General features: G+C 38.0%; 2 protein-coding genes across 3 annotated transcripts in view; one reads left to right on the top strand and one right to left on the bottom strand.

The window, feature by feature from the left end:
* LOC126202885 (DNA polymerase interacting tetratricopeptide repeat-containing, protein of 47 kDa) overlaps window positions 1–7,023 on the top strand; it is an 88,703-nt gene extending 81,680 nt beyond the window's left edge. Inside the window, exon 9 of the mRNA XM_049936945.1 lies at window positions 6,906–7,023. The gene's annotated coding sequence lies outside the window, so the exon portion shown is untranslated. The remainder of the gene's footprint in view (window positions 1–6,905) is intronic.
* LOC126202881 (UDP-glycosyltransferase UGT5-like) overlaps window positions 6,819–19,851 on the bottom strand; it is a 67,578-nt gene continuing 54,545 nt past the window's right edge. For both annotated transcript variants that reach the window (XM_049936939.1, XM_049936938.1), the window contains exons 5-6: window positions 17,854–18,073; window positions 6,819–7,177 (exon numbers count right to left, since the gene is read on the bottom strand). In XM_049936939.1, the coding sequence (XP_049792896.1) occupies window positions 6,865–7,177; window positions 17,854–18,073 (533 nt within the window). In that variant the 3' untranslated portion in view covers window positions 6,819–6,864. The remainder of the gene's footprint in view (window positions 7,178–17,853; window positions 18,074–19,851) is intronic.

Below are 19,851 nucleotides of genomic sequence, written 5' to 3'. Positions count from 1 at the left end.
CCTGCCCGATTAAGGGATCTGACATTCCACGCTCCGATCCGTAGAACGCCAGTTTTATTTCTCCTGATAACGACGTCCTCTTGAGTAGTCCCCGCCCGGAGATCCGAATGGGGGACTATTTTACCTCCGGAATATTTTACCCAAGAGGACACCATCATCATTTAATCATACAGTAAAGCTGCATTTCCTCGGGAAAAATTACAGCTGTAGTTTCCCCTTGCTTTCAGCCGTTCGCAGTACCAGCACAGCAAGGCCGTTTTGGTTAATGTTACAAGGCCAGATCAGTCCATCATCCAGACTGTTGCCCCTGCAACTACTGAAAAGGCTGATGCCCCTCTTCAGGAACCACATGTTTGTCTGGCCTCTCAACAGATACCCCTCCGTTGTGGTTGCACATACGGTACAGCCATCTGTATCGCTGAGGCACGCAAGCCTCCCCACCAACGGCAAGGTCCATGGTTCATGGGGGGGGGGGGGGGGGGGGTTTAAATCCATACCATAAATAAATTGTATTACACTCTTTTTGGACTATGGAAATTTTAACTTAGGTTGACGTATATCCCCAAATATTGTAACATAATTATGATATAATAGAATGAAAGTATGCAAAGTTTGTCAGATTTCTTCGTTTTGCATCAGTTTTCTTTATTTTTTACACCATACATAATTGACAGTATCCCATGGCAGATTTATTATTGTTTGGTTTTTTGAGCAGGTCTGTGATATTATACAAGATCCATCCCCATCTTAATTGGTCCATAGTGCCAATAGTAACAAGGTCTATGCCTAGAAATTGTAGGAATAGCAGAGTGATTTACCACTGACTTCCCCCCCCCCCCTTTCCCCCACCACCCCAATGGGTCAAGAGGCATATTGGCATGAGGAGGGGTGGAGTACTCAAATGGCCCTCCTGGTGGATCCAGTGACTTCTTGACATTTGAAAGGACAATGTGCTCAGCTGTGCGTTGGGCTCAGCCTGCCCCTGTCTCAGAGAATGCCACGAGTTGAGAATAAAGGATGGCACTGATTACACCGACATTGGCATCTCTGTATGAGTTATAGCTGTTCAAGGAAATGGATGAAGGTGGTATCTGTGTGTGCAGTGAGGCAAGAGAAGGTACTGTGATCTATGCCAAACAGCTGGGTAAGGTATGCATGCTTGTTTGTGACTGGTAGCCTGAGCTGGCACTGGTGAGGCATTAGATGTTGTGGCAGCAGCTGACTGCAATGTTGTACAAGATGTTCCTCACTGGCTGTGGCATCAAACAGTAGTCACATGCTGTGATCAACAAAAACACCTTGAGTCCACACTGGGGTCTGCCAAAAGATGCAAGCTCAGACCTGAGAGCCCACGCTGTAATATTGTTTTACACTGTGGCTCTATTCACACTTATAGGCACAAAAGAATGAAGATGGTATGCGGTGCATCCGTGCAAGATTTTGCATAGGCTACTACCATTGACCATTGTGAACCATCATGTAGCCTGGAAGCTGGTGAGTGCATTCTCACATGGAGTCATTAGAAAAATTTTCCTCATCTGTGACTTGAATGTCTTGTCCAGTTGCTCTGCCTCTGAATATGATGCTGTGTGAAAGGGGCCTAGGTACTTAATGCGAGGGTGGAAGAAACTGCATTTGTCCAGCTGGCAGTGCAGGTCACTTGATTTCAATCTCTTTAATAGGGCTTGCAGATTTATTAGGTGTTGCTCCTGTTGTGTCAGTGTTGACCAGGTAGTTTGCACACTGAGGCATGCCCTAGATGAGCAGCTGTAAATATTGTTGAAATATGGTGTGTATGCTAACTGCACTAATGGAAACCAGTTATACTGATATCATCCAATTGGGGAGTTAATGCACCAATGCCTCCATTGATTTTGCGGCTGCTAAATAAATTTTAGTGAGAAATAGATCCCCTGTGAATGTAGCCAAAAGTTGTTCTGCACATGGAATGTGTAGACATCTATATTAGATTGACTGTTAATAATTGCCACGGATACATAGGGAACAATTTGGTTTCTTTAATGATGACCATTAGGGTGATCCATTGACTAGTGAAAATGGGCAAGATGAGCCTGAAGCCTTCCAAATGTTTAAGCTAGTTTTGAACTACATCACGCATTGTGAATGGTATCAGGTGAGCACAACAACAATGGGATTTTGCTCCTGACTTAATGGATATGAATGCTACGAAATCCGTAACACAACTGAGTACGGCAGCAGAAGCTTCCTTAGATTCCTCACACAAGTGACCTAAATCTCTGAATGGTACACAGACTGACATTAGATTGATCTGCTCATGTAGGCAAAAATCAAACAAAGAAAATGCATCCAATCCAAATACTTTAGTAGCCAGATGTGGAATAACTACCAAAAATGTTATATGTCTGATTACATTTTTATCCTTAGGTGGTAATGTCAGCTGGCCTTTTAATGGAATATTTTCATGCTGTAATTCACTACTCATCACTGGCTTGAATAGAAGCGATAAACCTATGCGATGAAATGTCTGTAAGTTGATTGGAGATTCAGCAGCACCAATATTATCCTGAAGCTCCACATTGGTGTTGTTGATGACTAAGGTAATTGTTAACATATTCAAAGTTCCATCAGTTGTCATAGATACTGGTATGATAGTGCTAATATGAGCACCAGACTACACCCAAAGTGTTTGATGGCCCATTCAAACACTAACTACATGCCCTTTTCTCTTTCTGGAATGACATAGTGCATCACCATGTAGGGATTGATGCCTGCAATGACAATCCAGATGTGATTTCCAGCTGTAAGCTATTGTGTTTGTTTGACAGAAACTATATGAAAGGCAGCTTTTATCTGACATAGGTTGGATGAGATTGACGTCCTACTCTTAAGCTTAGTTTCCTGATCATTTACCAATGAGCGACAGCACTGCTTTCTACCTACTTCATTGCCTGTTGTGGCTATGCTGGCTAGCAGTGGTGTCAGAAGATGATAGCTTAATGTCGTCATACGGTAACCAGTTACATTGCTGATGTACTGCCATTTGTGCTAACTTTAATTTATCAGCAGATGGTTGCTGTTCTGAGAATGCAATTTCAAATACCTAGGAAGTTTTAAGAATATCAGTGAGGGTTGGGCCTGATGATCCCAATGCCTTGGTTCCAAATCTCCTTGGTGGGAGCCAGTCTGACGAGTACATCTCTAATTAGTGATTTGGCTTTGCAAGGAAAGTTCCAGTGTCACAAGAGGCCTTGCAGATCTGTGATCCATGCTACATAATACTGATGAAACTTTTTGCACAGTAATTAAATATGAGTCTTGCAGCTACAACTTGAGTTTGTTGTAGAAATGATGGGTCAGCAAATCAGACAATTCTTCAAATGGACTGACAGTCACAACTTAACGAACTACATAGTATAACTTTCTGTCTGAAGGCAATGGCAAAGCACTTTGACATTTGGGATTTGAAATATTACTTGCCTTGTAATGGAGAAGAAAACAGTGCAGATAGGTACCTATGCAAACATTATTGAAAGTGTAAATAATGCTGCTTATTGATTATTCAGCCTTGTGCTAAGAACTCATGGTGCATTACGTCATTAAAATTGAAGAACACAGAGAGCATAACAGTTACATTTGAGCATTCTTGTTTAACTTTTTTCAGTCTTGCCAATTCAGAATGCTTCCATGTGAATTACTCAGCCTTAGTTTCAATATCATATCCATAAACTCATGTTTCATCATCTGTTATGACACGTTTCTGAAGTTCTGCTTTGTTGTTGACTTCAACTTTGACTCCTGACCAACTTGCATTTGCCGCAGTTTTTGTTCAAAATTCAACAGTTTTGCAACAAATTTTGGTATCACACATTTCGTACCCAAAACAGGCAAAAAATTTTGTTGCATGTGCCAGTTGATAGGCTAACATCAACTACTTCTCTGATTGTGATTCAGCAATAGTTCATAATCTTTTCTTTCACTTTGTTGATAACTGCATTAGATGATGATCTGCTGGGGCATCCAGGGTGCTCATTGTCTTCAATGTTTCAACAGCCTTCTTCAGAACTCTTGTTGTTACTGTGGTCTTAATCCAGAGACTGGTTTGGCCCTGCTACTCTATCATGTGCAAGCTTCATCTCCTAGTACCTACTGCAACCTACATCCTTCTGAATATGTTTAGTGTATTCATCTCTTGGTCTCCCTCTATGATTTTTACCCCCATACTTCCCTCCAATACTAAACTGGTGATACCTTGATGTGATACCATTATGTAATCAGTCTGAATTCTTCCGATGTCTCCAGGTCTCTTCCACATATATAACCTTCCTTCTTTTATGATTCTTAAATCAGGTGTTAGCTATGATTAAATTAAGCACTGAGCAACAGTCTACAAGGTGGCTTCCTCTTTCATTCCTTTCCCCCAGTCCATATTCACTTACTGATTTTCCTTCTCTTCCTTTTCCTACTATCGAATTCCAGTCCCCCATCATAATCAAATTTTTGTCTCCATTAACTATATGAATAATTTCTTTCATCTCATCATACATTTCTTCACTCTCTTCATCATTTGTGGATTTAGTTGGCATACAACCTTGTACTACTGTAATAGGTGTGGTGTGGACTTTGTGCCTGTCTTGGCTAAGATAATGCATTCTCAGTAGCTTACACACATTTTTATTTTCTCATTCATTATTAAACCTTCTCTTGCTTTACCCCTATTTGATTTTGTATTTATAACCCAATATTCACCTGACCAGAAGTCCTGTTCGTCCTGCCACTGAACTTCACTAACACACACTGTATTTAAATTTAAACTATCTGTTTCCATTTTTCAGATTTCTAACCTACCTGCCTGATTAAGGAATTGGGTAGTCCACACACTGATCCATAGAATGTCAGTTTTGTTTCTCATGATGACAGCTTGCTGAGTAATTCCTGCCTGGAGACTTGAATAGGGGACTGTTTTAGTTCCAGAATATTTTATTTATGAGGATTCCATGATTTAACCATACAGTAGAGCTGCATGCCCTCAGGAAAAATTACAGCAATAGTTTCCCCTTGATTTCATTGTTCTCAGTACCAGCACTGCAAGGCCATTTTGATTCATGTTACAAGGCCAGATCAGTCAACCATCCAGACTTTTGCCCCTGCAACTACTGAAAAGGCTGCTGTCTCTCTTCAGGAATGACAAGTTTGTCTGGCATCTCGACAGATAACTTTCCATTGTGGTTGCACATATGGTATAGCTGTCTGTATCACTGAGGTAAAAAAGCCTCTCCACAAATGGTGAGGTCACGGTTCATGGGGTTGTCAGCAGCCCTTGTTTTATGCACATAAGATTCACAGAAAGCAGTACTTAACATTTCTAAATCTGTGGTCCACTTTATTGTGTCTTACAGCAAAACTTATACAAAATAATCACTAATAAATTCAACCACATGTAAACTTTTTGACAGCTGATAACAAACTATACATATTATATGACTAAATAATTTAGGAGTAAAGGAGTCTGCTCACTGAATAGTAGGCCTTGTGGCAGTAGTAACACCAGTTCCCATGAGTTCACTGCAGTTAAACTCTGTCAGGCTGGGCTAGCACTTGGATGGGTGACCATCTGGTCTGCCAAGCACTGTTGGCAAGCAGGATGCATTCGGCCATGGTGAGGCAAACTGAGGAATTGCTTGATTGACAAGTAGCTGCTCTGGTCTCGTAAACTGACATACGGCCAGGAGAGTGGTGTGCTGACCACATGCCCCTCCATATCAGTGTCTGGTGATGCCTTTGGGCTGAGGATGACACGGAGGCTGGTTGGTACCATTGTTGACAGGCATATACAAAAGGGAAAGAAAACTTACTAGCTTTCAGAAAAATCCTTTGTTGAGCTACACACTGCGCAGACATGTTTTCTGATATGTTTATCACGACAGAAACAAAAAAATCATGCCACTCAGAATAATACAACATGCAGAATTACAAAATTCCCATAATTTTTTGAATTCACATCATAGGTTCTCCATAATGGACTCCACGTTAAGAGCTGAGACTGATTAGATAATTTACAAAGAATTGTTGATATCCTGCTTCAGTGACTTTTATTGTTAATGCTCTTTGATGATCATGCTGTCATCATAAGGTGGATTAAGATCTTTACGTTGTTGAATTTTCTTGTGACCTACACATGTATTGTCTGTTGGGTTCATGTTTGCATTTCAAAGTTTTCAATGTTTGCAATGTTTTGTGACATTGAAAAGTGTACAGTGACACACATGTGGAGTTTGTTGTGTCAGCATACAGCAAATATATTTATCCAGACATGTAGTAAGCATAATTTTCCCATATGTGTAGAAAAGTGTGTAAGTGCTTTCAGCACTGCAAGCTATGCTAACATTTCTCCACCAATGCAAGATGATGTACAACCTCCCTGCCACTGTGCCGTTTCTTAAATAGACAACACATATGTATGTCACAAACAAATGCAATAATGTAAAAGTAGCTTAATCCACCTGATAATGGCATCACCATGAAAACATATCTTAGTGTTAAAAACGAATATAAAGGTACTAAAGCAATGTAATAACATCTGTTGTTATAAAAGGGGGATACATAGCATATAAATTGTACCTCACCTTAGTCTGCATCCTCCATGAAATATAGCCCCTTGTTAATGTTTTGTTTGATCCTCTTATAGTATCCAAATTGTATGTAGCAGGATCCATCCATTAGCTTGCAGACATCATGAACTATTATGTAAAGGAAAACTATGGTATGGAAAAGGCTGGTAAAATAGAAGTGTATTGTTTCTGTTTAATGTAAAAATATATATATTTAAAAAGTGCAGCAATTTCATCAAAAACGAGTTTGTACATGTTTAATATTCGTCCACTCTTACTGCTGCTTCTTCAGATTTTTCTTAATGCCATTTTCAGCAATGTTTTTGGGTGTACTACTGAACAGGGACCTGAGAACAACTCTTAATATTATCACTAGAAGACTCACAACCACTGTGACAATTGTTATGATGAAGATGATGACATCTAGCAGGCACAGTTGATACCAGCTAAGATCCACGGCTGCAGATCTCATGTGTGAGGCTCCTTTGTGGCGTGCTACATACTCTGTCCAGTACACAAGTTCCTCCATGGGAGTTCGAGGCCTGTCATGATACAGGCGGGACAGGTCCTTTGCCTTTGTTTGGTACCTGTTGGCAAACCCACAGCCTCAAAGTAAATATATACATGCATGGTGTATCATCAGACACAGAAAGTGTAAACTGGAAATATTATATCAGATTTTGGGTCCAAATGAATATAACTATTCCTTGGTTAAAAATATGTGTATATGATGTGTATATGTAGTCTTCAGTACAAATCTGTCACCTGGTTTCTTACCATCCTCCATCTGCTTCTGTATTCTGCTATTATTTTCATTACTGAATAGCAGCTACACCACAGAAAGCAATTCAGTGTTAGATTACATGAGCTGTATTTAATGGATCCTGATGAGTTGATCATAGGGTGTGGGAAGAAATAAGAAATGGGCATTATATTTAAATACATTGCACAGAGTTGTTTTAAGGCCCAAGCAACAAAAGCTACAACTTGGGCCATCATAGGCGCAATAATTGTAAGATTTCTATACAGAATGTATCACAATTACTAGCTGCCAAGCTGGGAAGTGTAGCCAAGTGCAATATTTGTATAAGTTGTGTATCATAATTAGTAGGAAAAACTGACACATGTAAGAGGGGGAAGTTAACAAAGATAAGTTGCATGTTAGAAAAATGTTTTTTATCCAGTCCTGGCAGCTCAATTGAAAATTTAACTAATTATGATGTATTATTAATACAGTGATAATATGAGTTGTAGAGTGACCTAACTCACTCATCTTAAAGACTCACTGTGTTGCTACTCTTCAACTGAGAAAAAGGAGCTCATGAATTCAACTACAAACTCCACTGTATTATCCACAAGGCATTTAATATGCTCTGGTAAGTTGTTAAATACCTGTTTATCCGTATACCTGACTACTTTCTATACTACTTCATAAAATTCTTTGAGAAAAGATCAATGTTGATAATAACAAAACATTTTTTGGGGGGGGATGTTCTCTTGACAACATTCTGTGATGATATCCCTGTAAATGTGTAACAACAATGGAAATTCCATGCTGGAATACTATGTAAAATAAGGGAAATACAACCACTCACCTCCAGTGGTCTAATGTATGGCTCATAGAAACAACAGCAGGAAACAGTATTCACAGTAGCTTTCTCTGACAAAAATTCACTCATTCACACATACAACCACACAGATTCTCAAACACACATGCATGTGGGAATGTGTAGTTCAAACGATAGTGTGAATACTTATTTCTGTTACATGTTTCTATGTGCTACACTTCAGTCTGCTATAGGTGAGTGGTTACCTGTCCCTTATTTTACTTATTAACTCAAAAATTTTATATAACTGTAGTCCCAAAAATTAGTGGTAAAAAGCTATAAATTGAATTTACTTATTCAAATCAAAAGTTAATGCTATTTGATTTGCCTTGAACTATCTACTTATTTTTTTGTATATTTCTTATATTATATTATCTTTTCTGTATGACATCTACATCTACGTGATTACTCTGCTATTCACAATTAAGTGCCCGGCAGAGGGTTCAATGAACCACCTTCATGGTGTCTCTCTACCGTTCCACTCTCGAACGGCGCACGGGAAAAACAAGTCCTGATTTCTCTTACTTTATTGTGATGATCATTTCTCCCTATGTAGGTGGGTGCCAACAGGATGTTTTCACAATTGGAGGAGAAAATTGGTGATTAACATGTCGTGAGAAGATCCCATCGTGATGAAAAATGCCTTTGTTTTAATGATTGCCACTCCAATTCATGTATCGTGTCTGTGGCACTATCTCCCCTATTTCGCAATAATACAAAACAAGCCACCCTTCTTCGAACTTTTTCAGTATTATCCATCAGTCTCACCTGGTACAAATCTCACACTGCACAGCAATACTCCAGAATAGGGCAGACAAGTGTGGTGTAAACAGTCTCTTTAGTAGATCTGTTGCACCTTCTGCCAATGAATCACAGTCTTTGGTTTGCTCTACCCACAACATTATCTATGTGATCGTTCCAATTTAGGTTATTTGTAATTGTAATCCCTATGTATTTAGTAGTATTTACAGCATTCAGATTTGTGTGACTTATCACGTAATCAAAATTTTGCGGATTTCTTTTGGTACTCATGTGAATAACTTCACACTTTTCTTTATTCAGGGTCAATTGCCACTTTTTGCACCACACAGATAGCTTATCTAAATCATTTTGCAATTCATTGTGGTCGTGTGATGACTTTACAAGGTGGTAAATGGCAGCATCATCTGCAAATAATCTAAGAGGACCACTCAGATTGTCTCCTATGTCATTAATATAGATCAGGAACAATAGAGGGCCTATAACACTTCCTTGGGGAATACCGATATTACGTCTGTTTTACTCGATGATTTTCCATCTATTACTATGAACTGTGACCTTTCTGACCGGAAATCATGAATCCAGTCTGTAATGGTCCACCTAAGTCGTTGATACCTTGCTAATTGCTGTAAACGCACTATTTCACTCCCATTTACGGAGCTTGTTAGCACTTGATGTTAAGTTGGCGCCATTACAATGTATTGTATTGTAGTAATCGCTGCTGCTTGCTGGATCGCTGCTGTGTCTCGTTGCTGATGCTGGCTCTAAATCTGGTTGTCTAGGGTAAACACATGAGGTCCCGTGTTTTTCATGTGCTTTTGATGATAAAGAACGAGCGAAACCAACACATATGTAAATATCAAATATTTATTACTTTAGTGGCCATATTAATTCCACTGTCCACCAAAGACCATAACACAACACAAAGTAGTACTTCCTTTACATGTTCTTTGCCTTGTTTTGCCAAACAATAACACAGAAACACACTTCACCAAAGTGACATTCCGACTGCCCTGACTGCCTCCGACTGTTCTCTCGACCCTTCTCGCTGCTTGTATTTATAACATTGTCAAAGAACTACTAAAAAGAGATATAGTTTATGAGTCACATGTACATCTGTTATCATAATTTGTGCAGAAAAGTTGTTAATTTGCATCGAGTGACATAATTTAACATGTTATTAAAATGACAGACAGATTTGTTGACTTGACAGAATAATTCTTTGTTACAAAAAGGTCGTTTTTTAGAAGTTTGTCAATTGACTTCTCTAATTTGCATAAATAAGTAAGTAACGTGAATTATGAAGAATTACATTGGTTTTCTTCTAAAATAGGATTGATTACGTGAATACTGAGTGAAAACGCTCCTAGTGAACAAATAGATTTCACTGGGTGATTTTTATTTAAGGAGATCCAAAATACCTAAGTTGGCCACTATTTTTCGTACTTCATATTCATTATTTAAGATAAACTTAGTGTTTTTACATGATGACATTTGCTGTATCAGTGATCAAGTGATACTAACTTTTGTGTGGGTCAGTTATTCAGTATAATTTAATGGGTTGACTGTTTATGGAGACATGTTGTGCAATCATTGTTAACATACACAATAACTTTTCTATAATCATAAATACTCGTTAAACTGGTTGAATTTGGAAGGGATCGCATACTTCATTAAAGAAAAGCCTTTAATATGTTCCGTTACAATACCCCCCTCGGGTAATATCATTTACAGAATGTTAATGATATTAGCCGACTAGGACAAATGTGTCAATTACTATGCATAATGTGTATGTATACAACAACCGTTACACCGTTTCAAAATGACTTTTTCCTGAAAATATTTTAGTTGTGTTGTTTCAAATGCACTTTGTGTTATGTCAATCAGTATGACAGCATAATAAAAATATTTAGTAATACATGAAAGTAAAAAAAAAATGTTAATCTTTGCTCCCAGTGAGCCACATGGAAAATGATCAGAAACAGACACAAATATATCACATGCGATTTTAAGATATATAAAAAATATATGTAAATTATTTCAAAGTCAGCTCTCATTGAGTCACAGATTAGTCAAGATAATAGAAGGAACATAAATATATTACATAGATGGACAGGTCATATGTCCATAAGAAAATATTGCCACTGTCTGTTCCTTTTGAGCCACATAAAAGAAATGAAAACCAAGAACATAATTATAAGTATGGACATGATATATAAATACACACACTAGTGAAGTCACATGTATGGATATAATATGCATTTAAAAAAGAAATGAAATATTTAAAAAACTTGTCTCCCATTGAGACACATAGTCAAGACAGTACAAGAACATATGAATACTAAAATTGGACACTTAAATTGGTCACAACATAACACAAACATCAAACTTGGTGAACATCTGATTAGCTGTAGAAAATTGTCCACAAATCTTATGTCTAAGAAAACAATAGTAACACAATGATGGGTCTTGCACCAAAATTTTTACATTGTCTTTTATTTGGTGCAATCATGTCCCATATTCAACAATACAAAAAGAAAGTAATAAATGTTTGTCACCTCTTTGGGTGCATGGTTAAACTTGCCCCTTGCAAGTAAAGAAGATATCACAATATTTAATATTCAATAGTGACAATGAAAATATAAAAACATTGTCTCAGATATCTGGAACTTCTCCAGGGTCTGTAGTGGTAGTTGCTATTTGACACACCCAGTAAAAATCTTTGCTGGTAAAACACTTTACGGAAAATGGGTAAGTAACTGTATTCAAACAGGGAAATGTGCTTAATCATGTTTATATGGTTTCAATTCAGTGATGTTTCTTAATCCAAATAACCTTCTTGATCTGGGGAAGATAAGTCTATACGCATTAGGATGTGGGCTTTCTTTTATTTCAAATGGACTAATGTCAATGTTTACTTTAACATATGGACAACCTAGCTCAACATCTTTGTCTATTTTAGTATTTTCAAACAATAGATCATTTTCAATTCCTTTAGTTCCTAAGTCTATTTCCTCTTTCCTACACTTAGACACATCCCTCTCTGTTTGCAAAGCATTGACATTTAAACATAAACCTTTGTTTTCATCTGTTCCTTTTAACACTGTGTTGTCACTTAACAACCTACTGTTTTCACCCCCTTTTTTATAAAGTCCACTACGGATTTTTATCCACCATGTAGGATACAAAGTTGCACTTACCTTTGCTAATTCTTTCCAAAAGGCATCTTTGTTTATACAGTTTCCATAGTTGTTCCACAAAACTTCTAAAAAATTTTCCCCTTTTTCTTGAAAACACACATTTACATTCCATCCGTTTATATTTTCTTTAATATTATTATTATTACCATTCTCATAGATTAGCATTTCATAGTTCCCAATAGGCAATAGCTTGTCCTCAGATACACATTCCCTAGTCTGCATTTCGCTTAAATTAACCTCATTATTTCCCATGTTTGTCACATCACTTACCTTTACCACATCACTTTTCAATTCTACAAATACTTTTATTTCTTCCTCCACACTCTCATCAATAACATCACTTGATTTAGGATCATTATTTAAATGTCCCTCTATTACTTCTTCCTCCTCCTCCACAACAACCCCATCTTCAGTTTCCCCCCTATGTATCTGAATCTCAGCAATTGAGTCTTTGGCTCCATTAAACACATCGTCATCCCCCTTCTTATCAAATAAACCCCCCAAAATAGATTCTACTTGTGGTGTGTCTGACTTGTTATTCACACCAGTATCCTTTTCAGCCCAACTATGGAACTCTGCAATACCTTCAACTTCTGCACTTTCACTAACTACCTGTGCTTGAACACAGTTTTTATTAACTGTATCACTTTTACTCATAGTATCCCAAAACCTTTTATTAAATTCTAATTTATTCATTCTAACTACATCAGTATTTTCATGGCATTTACTCTTTACATTGTATCCTCTCCTTTTCCAGTTTTGGTTATGTGTTGTCCTGTCATAATATTGTCTAGCCCCAAAACTACGGACATCTAGTGGGACTGTCCACCGTTTCCCGGCTGGTTTCCTCGGTCTGTCCGTTTGTAGCTGTCGTTTTGTTCACTAGTTTCAACAAACCCCCTTCTCTCTTGTTCTCTTCCCCAATACCTATTTCTATCATTCCTGTTATCTCTCCTCCATCCTCCCTCCTGTGTATTGTTTCTGAAATCATTTTCATATCTCCTATCTCCCCTATTTGGAGCATTATTTCCAGAATTTTCAAAGTCTCTCCTCCCATAATAATCTCTATTTACATTCCTGTTCCACCCCCCATACTGGTTGTTGCCAGAGCCAAAACTTTGGTTACTTTCTCTTTCCAAGGCCCTATCTAATCTATCTACAAATTTCAGGAACTCTTCCATTGAATCGTCTGGTCCATGGACCAATTCCCACTGCAGTCTCTCTGGTAATCTTCTTTTTAAAACATCAATTTGTGTCATAATATCAAAAGAGTTATTTAAATGAGCAAGTTTTTTCAGTTGATCTCTGCAAAATTTTTGCATTCCCCCTACTTTCCCTCTATACACTGGTCCATTTAGAAATTCTGACTTTAATCTGGCTTGTATGGATTGTGACCAAAATTTGCAAATAAATTTAGCTTCAAACTCTTCAAAAGTATTCCAAGAATCATTATTCTCATTTGCCCAGGATAGGGCCTCCCCTTCTAGAAACCGTTTTACTAACTTAATTTTTAGGTTATCTGACATTCCTACAACAAACATATCCTTACATTGGTGAATAAAGTCAATAGGGTGCAGATTTTCACCAGGAAAGCATTTCACTTGGATGTGCCCATACATTGTATTTTGATTGTAAATCGTTTGTTTGGACGTCAATGCATCTTCCAATTGTGAATATTTAGTGTGCATATTTTCTACTTTTGTATCTACATTAGTGGTGTACAGGTTGTATTCTTGTTTAAGGTCTTCTGATGTTTTGTCTATTCTTTGATCTAATCTTTTAGCTTCAGCATCTACTCTGTTGTAGATGACAGCAATGCTGTCTGTGTTAGCTTGTATGTTTTCATTTAAACTTTCAACTTTAACTTGAAATTCTTTTCTGAAGTGTATCAACTGTTCGCTAGTGTTCTTACTGAGGGTAGTTTTAATTTCCTCACACTTCTCATTGAGATGAGTACTTAATAGATCAAAATCCAAACTTAACTTATCCAGTCTATCTGTGTTTTCTTTACTTGATTGTTTAAAATCCAAACGTACTTGTTCACTTGATTGTTTAAGTTGCGACCTTATTTGAGTTGCAAACTCTGCTAGCCACTCTGTTAAGTTTAATTGTTCACCACCCCCTGGTTCAATTTTTACATTTCCTACGATCTCATCACTCTCAGGTAGAGACATGTTAACAATTATTTTAAATGACAACAACAACAAAATACCTTGCTTTATGGTTATGCTATGATGTCGTGATCGGTGTTCTTGTTGGCTTTCTTCACTTATATTCGGTTTTATTGAAGCTGAAGTCTTGATTGATGAAATCCATTGACATAATCCAGACGTTAATCTTCCGAGCGGTGTGATGATAGTTTTTCGTAGTCGCACAAACACACTTTATTTATTTATTTAATTTTGACATATTTTCACTGTTGCCACAATGCACAAATAAACTTTTTTGGAGTGCTAAGCACTTACGAAATTTATCGCTGCACTATTATCATCGATGCACTTAAAGATCCCGGACGAGCCCCCACTTTTGTAATGGTCCACCTAAGTCGTTGATACCTTGCTAATTGCTGTAAACGCACTATTTCACTCCCATTTACGGAGCTTGTTAGCACTTGATGTTAAGTTGGCGCCATTACAATGTATTGTATTGTAGTAATCGCTGCTGCTTGCTGGATCGCTGCTGTGTCTCGTTGCTGATGCTGGCTCTAAATCTGGTTGTCTAGGGTAAACACATGAGGTCCCGTGTTTTTCATGTGCTTTTGATGATAAAGAACGAGCGAAACCAACACATATGTAAATATCAAATATTTATTACTTTAGTGGCCATATTAATTCCACTGTCCACCAAAGACCATAACACAACACAAAGTAGTACTTCCTTTACATGTTCTTTGCCTTGTTTTGCCAAACAATAACACAGAAACACACTTCACCAAAGTGACATTCCGACTGCCCTGACTGCCTCCGACTGTTCTCTCGACCCTTCTCGCTGCTTGTATTTATAACATTGTCAAAGAACTACTAAAAAGAGATATAGTTTATGAGTCACATGTACATCTGTTATCATAATTTGTGCAGAAAAGTTGTTAATTTGCATCGAGTGACATAATTTAACATGTTATTAAAATGACAGACAGATTTGTTGACTTGACAGAATAATTCTTTGTTACAAAAAGGTCGTTTTTTAGAAGTTTGTCAATTGACTTCTCTAATTTGCATAAATAAGTAAGTAACGTGAATTATGAAGAATTACATTGGTTTTCTTCTAAAATAGGATTGATTACGTGAATACTGAGTGAAAACGCTCCTAGTGAACAAATAGGTTTCACTGGGTGATTTTTATTTAAGGAGATCCAAAATACCTAAGTTGGCCACTATTTTTCGTACTTCATATTCATTATTTAAGATAAACTTAGTGTTTTTACATGATGACATTTGCTGTATCAGTGATCAAGTGATACTAACTTTTGTGTGGGTCAGTTATTCAGTATAATTTAATGGGTTGACTGTTTATGGAGACATGTTGTGCAATCATTGTTAACATACACAATAACTTTTCTATAATCATAAATACTCGTTAAACTGGTTGAATTTGGAAGGGATCGCATACTTCATTAAAGAAAAGCCTTTAATATGTTCCGTTACAAGTCGCACAACTGAGGCAATATTCCACAGGCACACAGTTTGGTTAGAAGACGCTTGTGAGGAATGGCGTCAAAAGCCTTATGAAAATATAAAAATATGGAGTCAATTTGACATCCACTGTCGATAGCACTGATTACTTCATGAGTACAAAGAGCTGGTTGTGTTCTGCAAGAACGATATTTTCTGAATCTGTGCTGACTATGTGTCAATAAATCGTTTTCTTCAAGGTATCTCATAATGTTCGAATACAGTAGATGTACCAAAACCCTACTGTTGATCGACAGTAGTGATATGGGCCTGTAAGTCACTGGATTACTCCTATTTACCTTGTTGCGTATTGGTGTGACTTGAGCAACTTTCCAGTCTTTAGGTACGGAACTTTATGTGAGCAAGCGTTTGTATATAATTGCTAAATATGGAGATATTGTATCTGCATACTCTGAAAGGAACCTGACTGGTATACCATATGGACCAGAAGCCTTGCTTTTATTAATGATTTAAGCTGATTTGCTACACTGAGGATATCTACTTCTATGTTTCTCATTTTCACACTTGTTCTTAATTGGAATTCAGGAATATTTACTTTGGTGAAGGAGTTTCAGAAAACCGTGTTTAATAACTGTGCTTTGGTGGCATTGTCATCAATGACTTCATCATTATTATCACACAGTGAAGGTATTGATTGTATCTTGCCACTGGTGTGCTTTATATATGACCAGAATCTCTTTGGGTTTTCTGCCAGATTCCGGCACAGGCTTTCGTTGTGGAAATTATTAAAAGCATCTCGCATTGAAGCACACACTATAATTTGAACTTCTGCATAGCTTTGCCAATCTTTGGGATTTTGCATTCTTTTAAATTTGGCATGCTTTTTTCATTACTTCTGCAACAGCGATCTGACCCATTTTGTGTACCATGGGGGATCAGTACCACAACTTATTAATTTATGTGGTATATATCTCTCAATTGCAATCAATACTACCTCTTTGAAATCATTCCATATCTTTTCTACTCGTATGTGATCAGATCAGAAGGAGTGGAGACTGTCTTTTAAAAAGTCATTAAGAGCATTTTTATCAGCTTTTTTAAATAGATGTACTTTGCATCTCTTTTTTATGGTTGTGGGTGTTAACAGTATTCAGCCTAGCAGCAACTGCCTTGTGGTCGCTAATCTCTGTATTCGTCATGATACTCCCTATTTGTCCAGGATTATTTGCTGCTAAGGGGTCAAGTATGCTTTCACAACCATTTATGCTTTGAGTAGGCTTATTAACTAATTGTTCAAAATAATTTTCTGAGAAAGCATTCAGTACAATTTTGGAAGACATTTTATGCCTGCTGCCGGCTTTAAATGTATAATTTTTCCAGCATATCAAGTGTAGATTGAAGTCGCCACTGACTATAATTGTATGAATGGGGTACCTATTTGAAATGAGACTCAAGTTTTCTTTGAACTGTTCAGCAACTGTATCTTCTGAGTCGGGGGGTTGGTAAAACGATCCAGTTAATAGTGTAGTCTGACTGTCAAGTATAAACTCTACCCATACTATTTCGCAGGAATGGTTCTTTCCCTACACACCCATGACAATTTACAACTACAATACTGATCGTTTTTACAATTACCTTACTCTGTTTCATCTGCCCCCTTTTAGATGGACACCCTTTCTGTGGTTTCCTGAGACCCTCTAACCTAAAAAACTGCCCAGTCCCTTCCACACAGCCCCCGCTACCTGTGTAGCCGCTATGAGAATGAGTACTGTGGTTTTCCTCATAGTAGAAAACAACGCAAAAGAAGAAGATAATTTATATATATAAGAAACAAATGATTCAAAATAGAACCATGTTGTGCATTATTTCTGATTTCCAAATTGAGAGAAGTATGTCACAAGGAGACATCACAGTGACACAATGGGTACTGTTAATTACGATCACAAAATACACATTTATTTTACAGTTGTTGCTTGTAAAGGGAATTTGCTCCTACCTCCTCCTTAACAAAATGGGACAATTGCATTGTTAGTTTTGTTCCCTTTGGAATTGAATGACCACTTACCGAGGATTATTGAGTATTTCCGTAATTGCCCAGTAAAATGTCTCTGATGTGATGTTATTCAAACGTAGTCTGATTCCATATCCTTTGGATTCTGCTTGAAGCATGTTAAGATCTTGATCACTGAACACAGGAATCCCAATCACAGGCACACCATGGTACACTGTTTCAAGTGTACTCAGGAATCCTCCATGCGTAATGAAAAGTCGTATTTTTCTGTGTGCTGAAAAACCAGAGAAATACGATCTTATATAAGAATAACTGATTTTTGTCTCTTAACTACTTTATCTATATCATTCACTGTGTCAGGAACTAGGCATACTATTGAGTAACCAATTTAATAGTCACTTGTGCCCACAAGTGAAGGCTGGTGCAGGATTCTGTATGCACAGAGGAAAAGTGAACAAATAGTAACAAGGTCAGTTTGCTCTTTGTCTACCTTCTGTACTAAATACCTCAGTTGATTTCTCATGGCATTATTTTCAGTGTTGAAGAAAGCTCCACATGGGACACAGTATCCATTTTGATCCGTACTGAAGAAGTAAATATAAGGGTCACTTTGCTGTCACCACTGTTTGTAGTACTTTTGGTGAGTGCTTGCAAGACAGCCATCTCAAAATGGGCACTATATCTACGTCCGTAGTCTGCAAACTACCCTGAAATGTGTGGCAGAGTATATTTACCACTGTATCAGTTATTAGGGCTTTTTCTGTTCAATTCATGTACATGGAACAGGAAGAATAATTGTGTCAGTGTCTCTCTGTGTGCTGTAACTAGTCTAATTTTGTCTTTGTGATTTGTGTGGGTGCAGTATGAATGGGGTTGTAGGATAGGACTCGATTCATTACTTTAAAAAAACTTTCAGTAGCTGAGATCACATAAATTTGTCTTTATTTTTAACAAGTGGTTTCAACATGCACTGATCAGCCAGAACATTATGACCACCTACCTAATAGCCAGTATGTTCACCTTTGGGATGGATAATAGTGGCAATGCATTGTGGCATGGAAGCAATGGGGCCTTCATAGGTCGCTAGAGAAAGTTGGCACCACAGCTACACACACAGTTCACTTAATTTCCCTAAATTTTGGGGAGGAGAACTACGAGCTCTGACGCTACGTTCAGTCACAACCCAGATGTGTTCGATTGGGTTCAGATCTGGTGAGTTTGGGGGCATATGAATTGGAACTTTCCACTGTGTTCCTCAAACCATTCTGTCACACTCCTGGCCTTGTGATATGATGCATCATATTGTTGAAAAATGCCACTGCTATCGTAAAACATTATCTTCAGGAAGGGGTTTATGCAGTCTGCAAACAGTGTATGATACTCCTTGGCCTTCATGGTGCCTTTAACGAGCTCCACTGGAGCCATGGATGCCCACGTGAATGTTCCCCAGAGCCTAATGGAGCCACTGCCACCTTGTTTCCATCCCACAGTACAGGTGTCAAGGAACTGTTCCCCTGTGAGACAACAGATTCACACCCTCCCATTGGCATGATGAAGAAGGTATTAGGATTCATCAGACCATGCAGCAATGCTCTGTCACTGCACCAACAGCCAGTGCTGAGGGTCATGTGCCCATTCTACAGCTACATCTACATCCATACTCCACAAGCCACTTGACGGTGTGTGGCGGAGGGTACCCTGAGTACCTCTATCGGTTCTCCCTTCTATTCCAGTCTCGTATTGTTCGTGGAAAGAAGGATTGTCGATAATTGCTGATGTCGTGGTGTTAACACTGGCACATGTTTGAGTTGTTGGCTGCAGAGGCCCATCGTTAGGGGTGTTCGGTGCACTGTGTGTTCAGACAAACTTGTACTCTGCCCAGCTTTAAGTCTGATGTTAGTCCCATCAAAGTTGACCGCTTGCTCAGCCTATGATGTCTAACATCTGGACTGGCCACCAAACCCATGATGCCTGGACAAGGTTTCACTTTGCTTTTGCCATGTGTTGAAGACACTCACCACAGCACTCCTCGAACACCTGACAAGTTGTGCA

The sequence above is a fragment of the Schistocerca nitens genome, chromosome 9 (assembly GCF_023898315.1).
Source record: "Schistocerca nitens isolate TAMUIC-IGC-003100 chromosome 9, iqSchNite1.1, whole genome shotgun sequence".
In the NCBI taxonomy this organism is placed as follows: Eukaryota; Metazoa; Arthropoda; class Insecta; order Orthoptera; family Acrididae; genus Schistocerca; species Schistocerca nitens.
The sequence above is the reverse complement of the archived record's forward strand: the minus strand, read 5'-3'. Positions and strand labels throughout refer to the sequence as shown.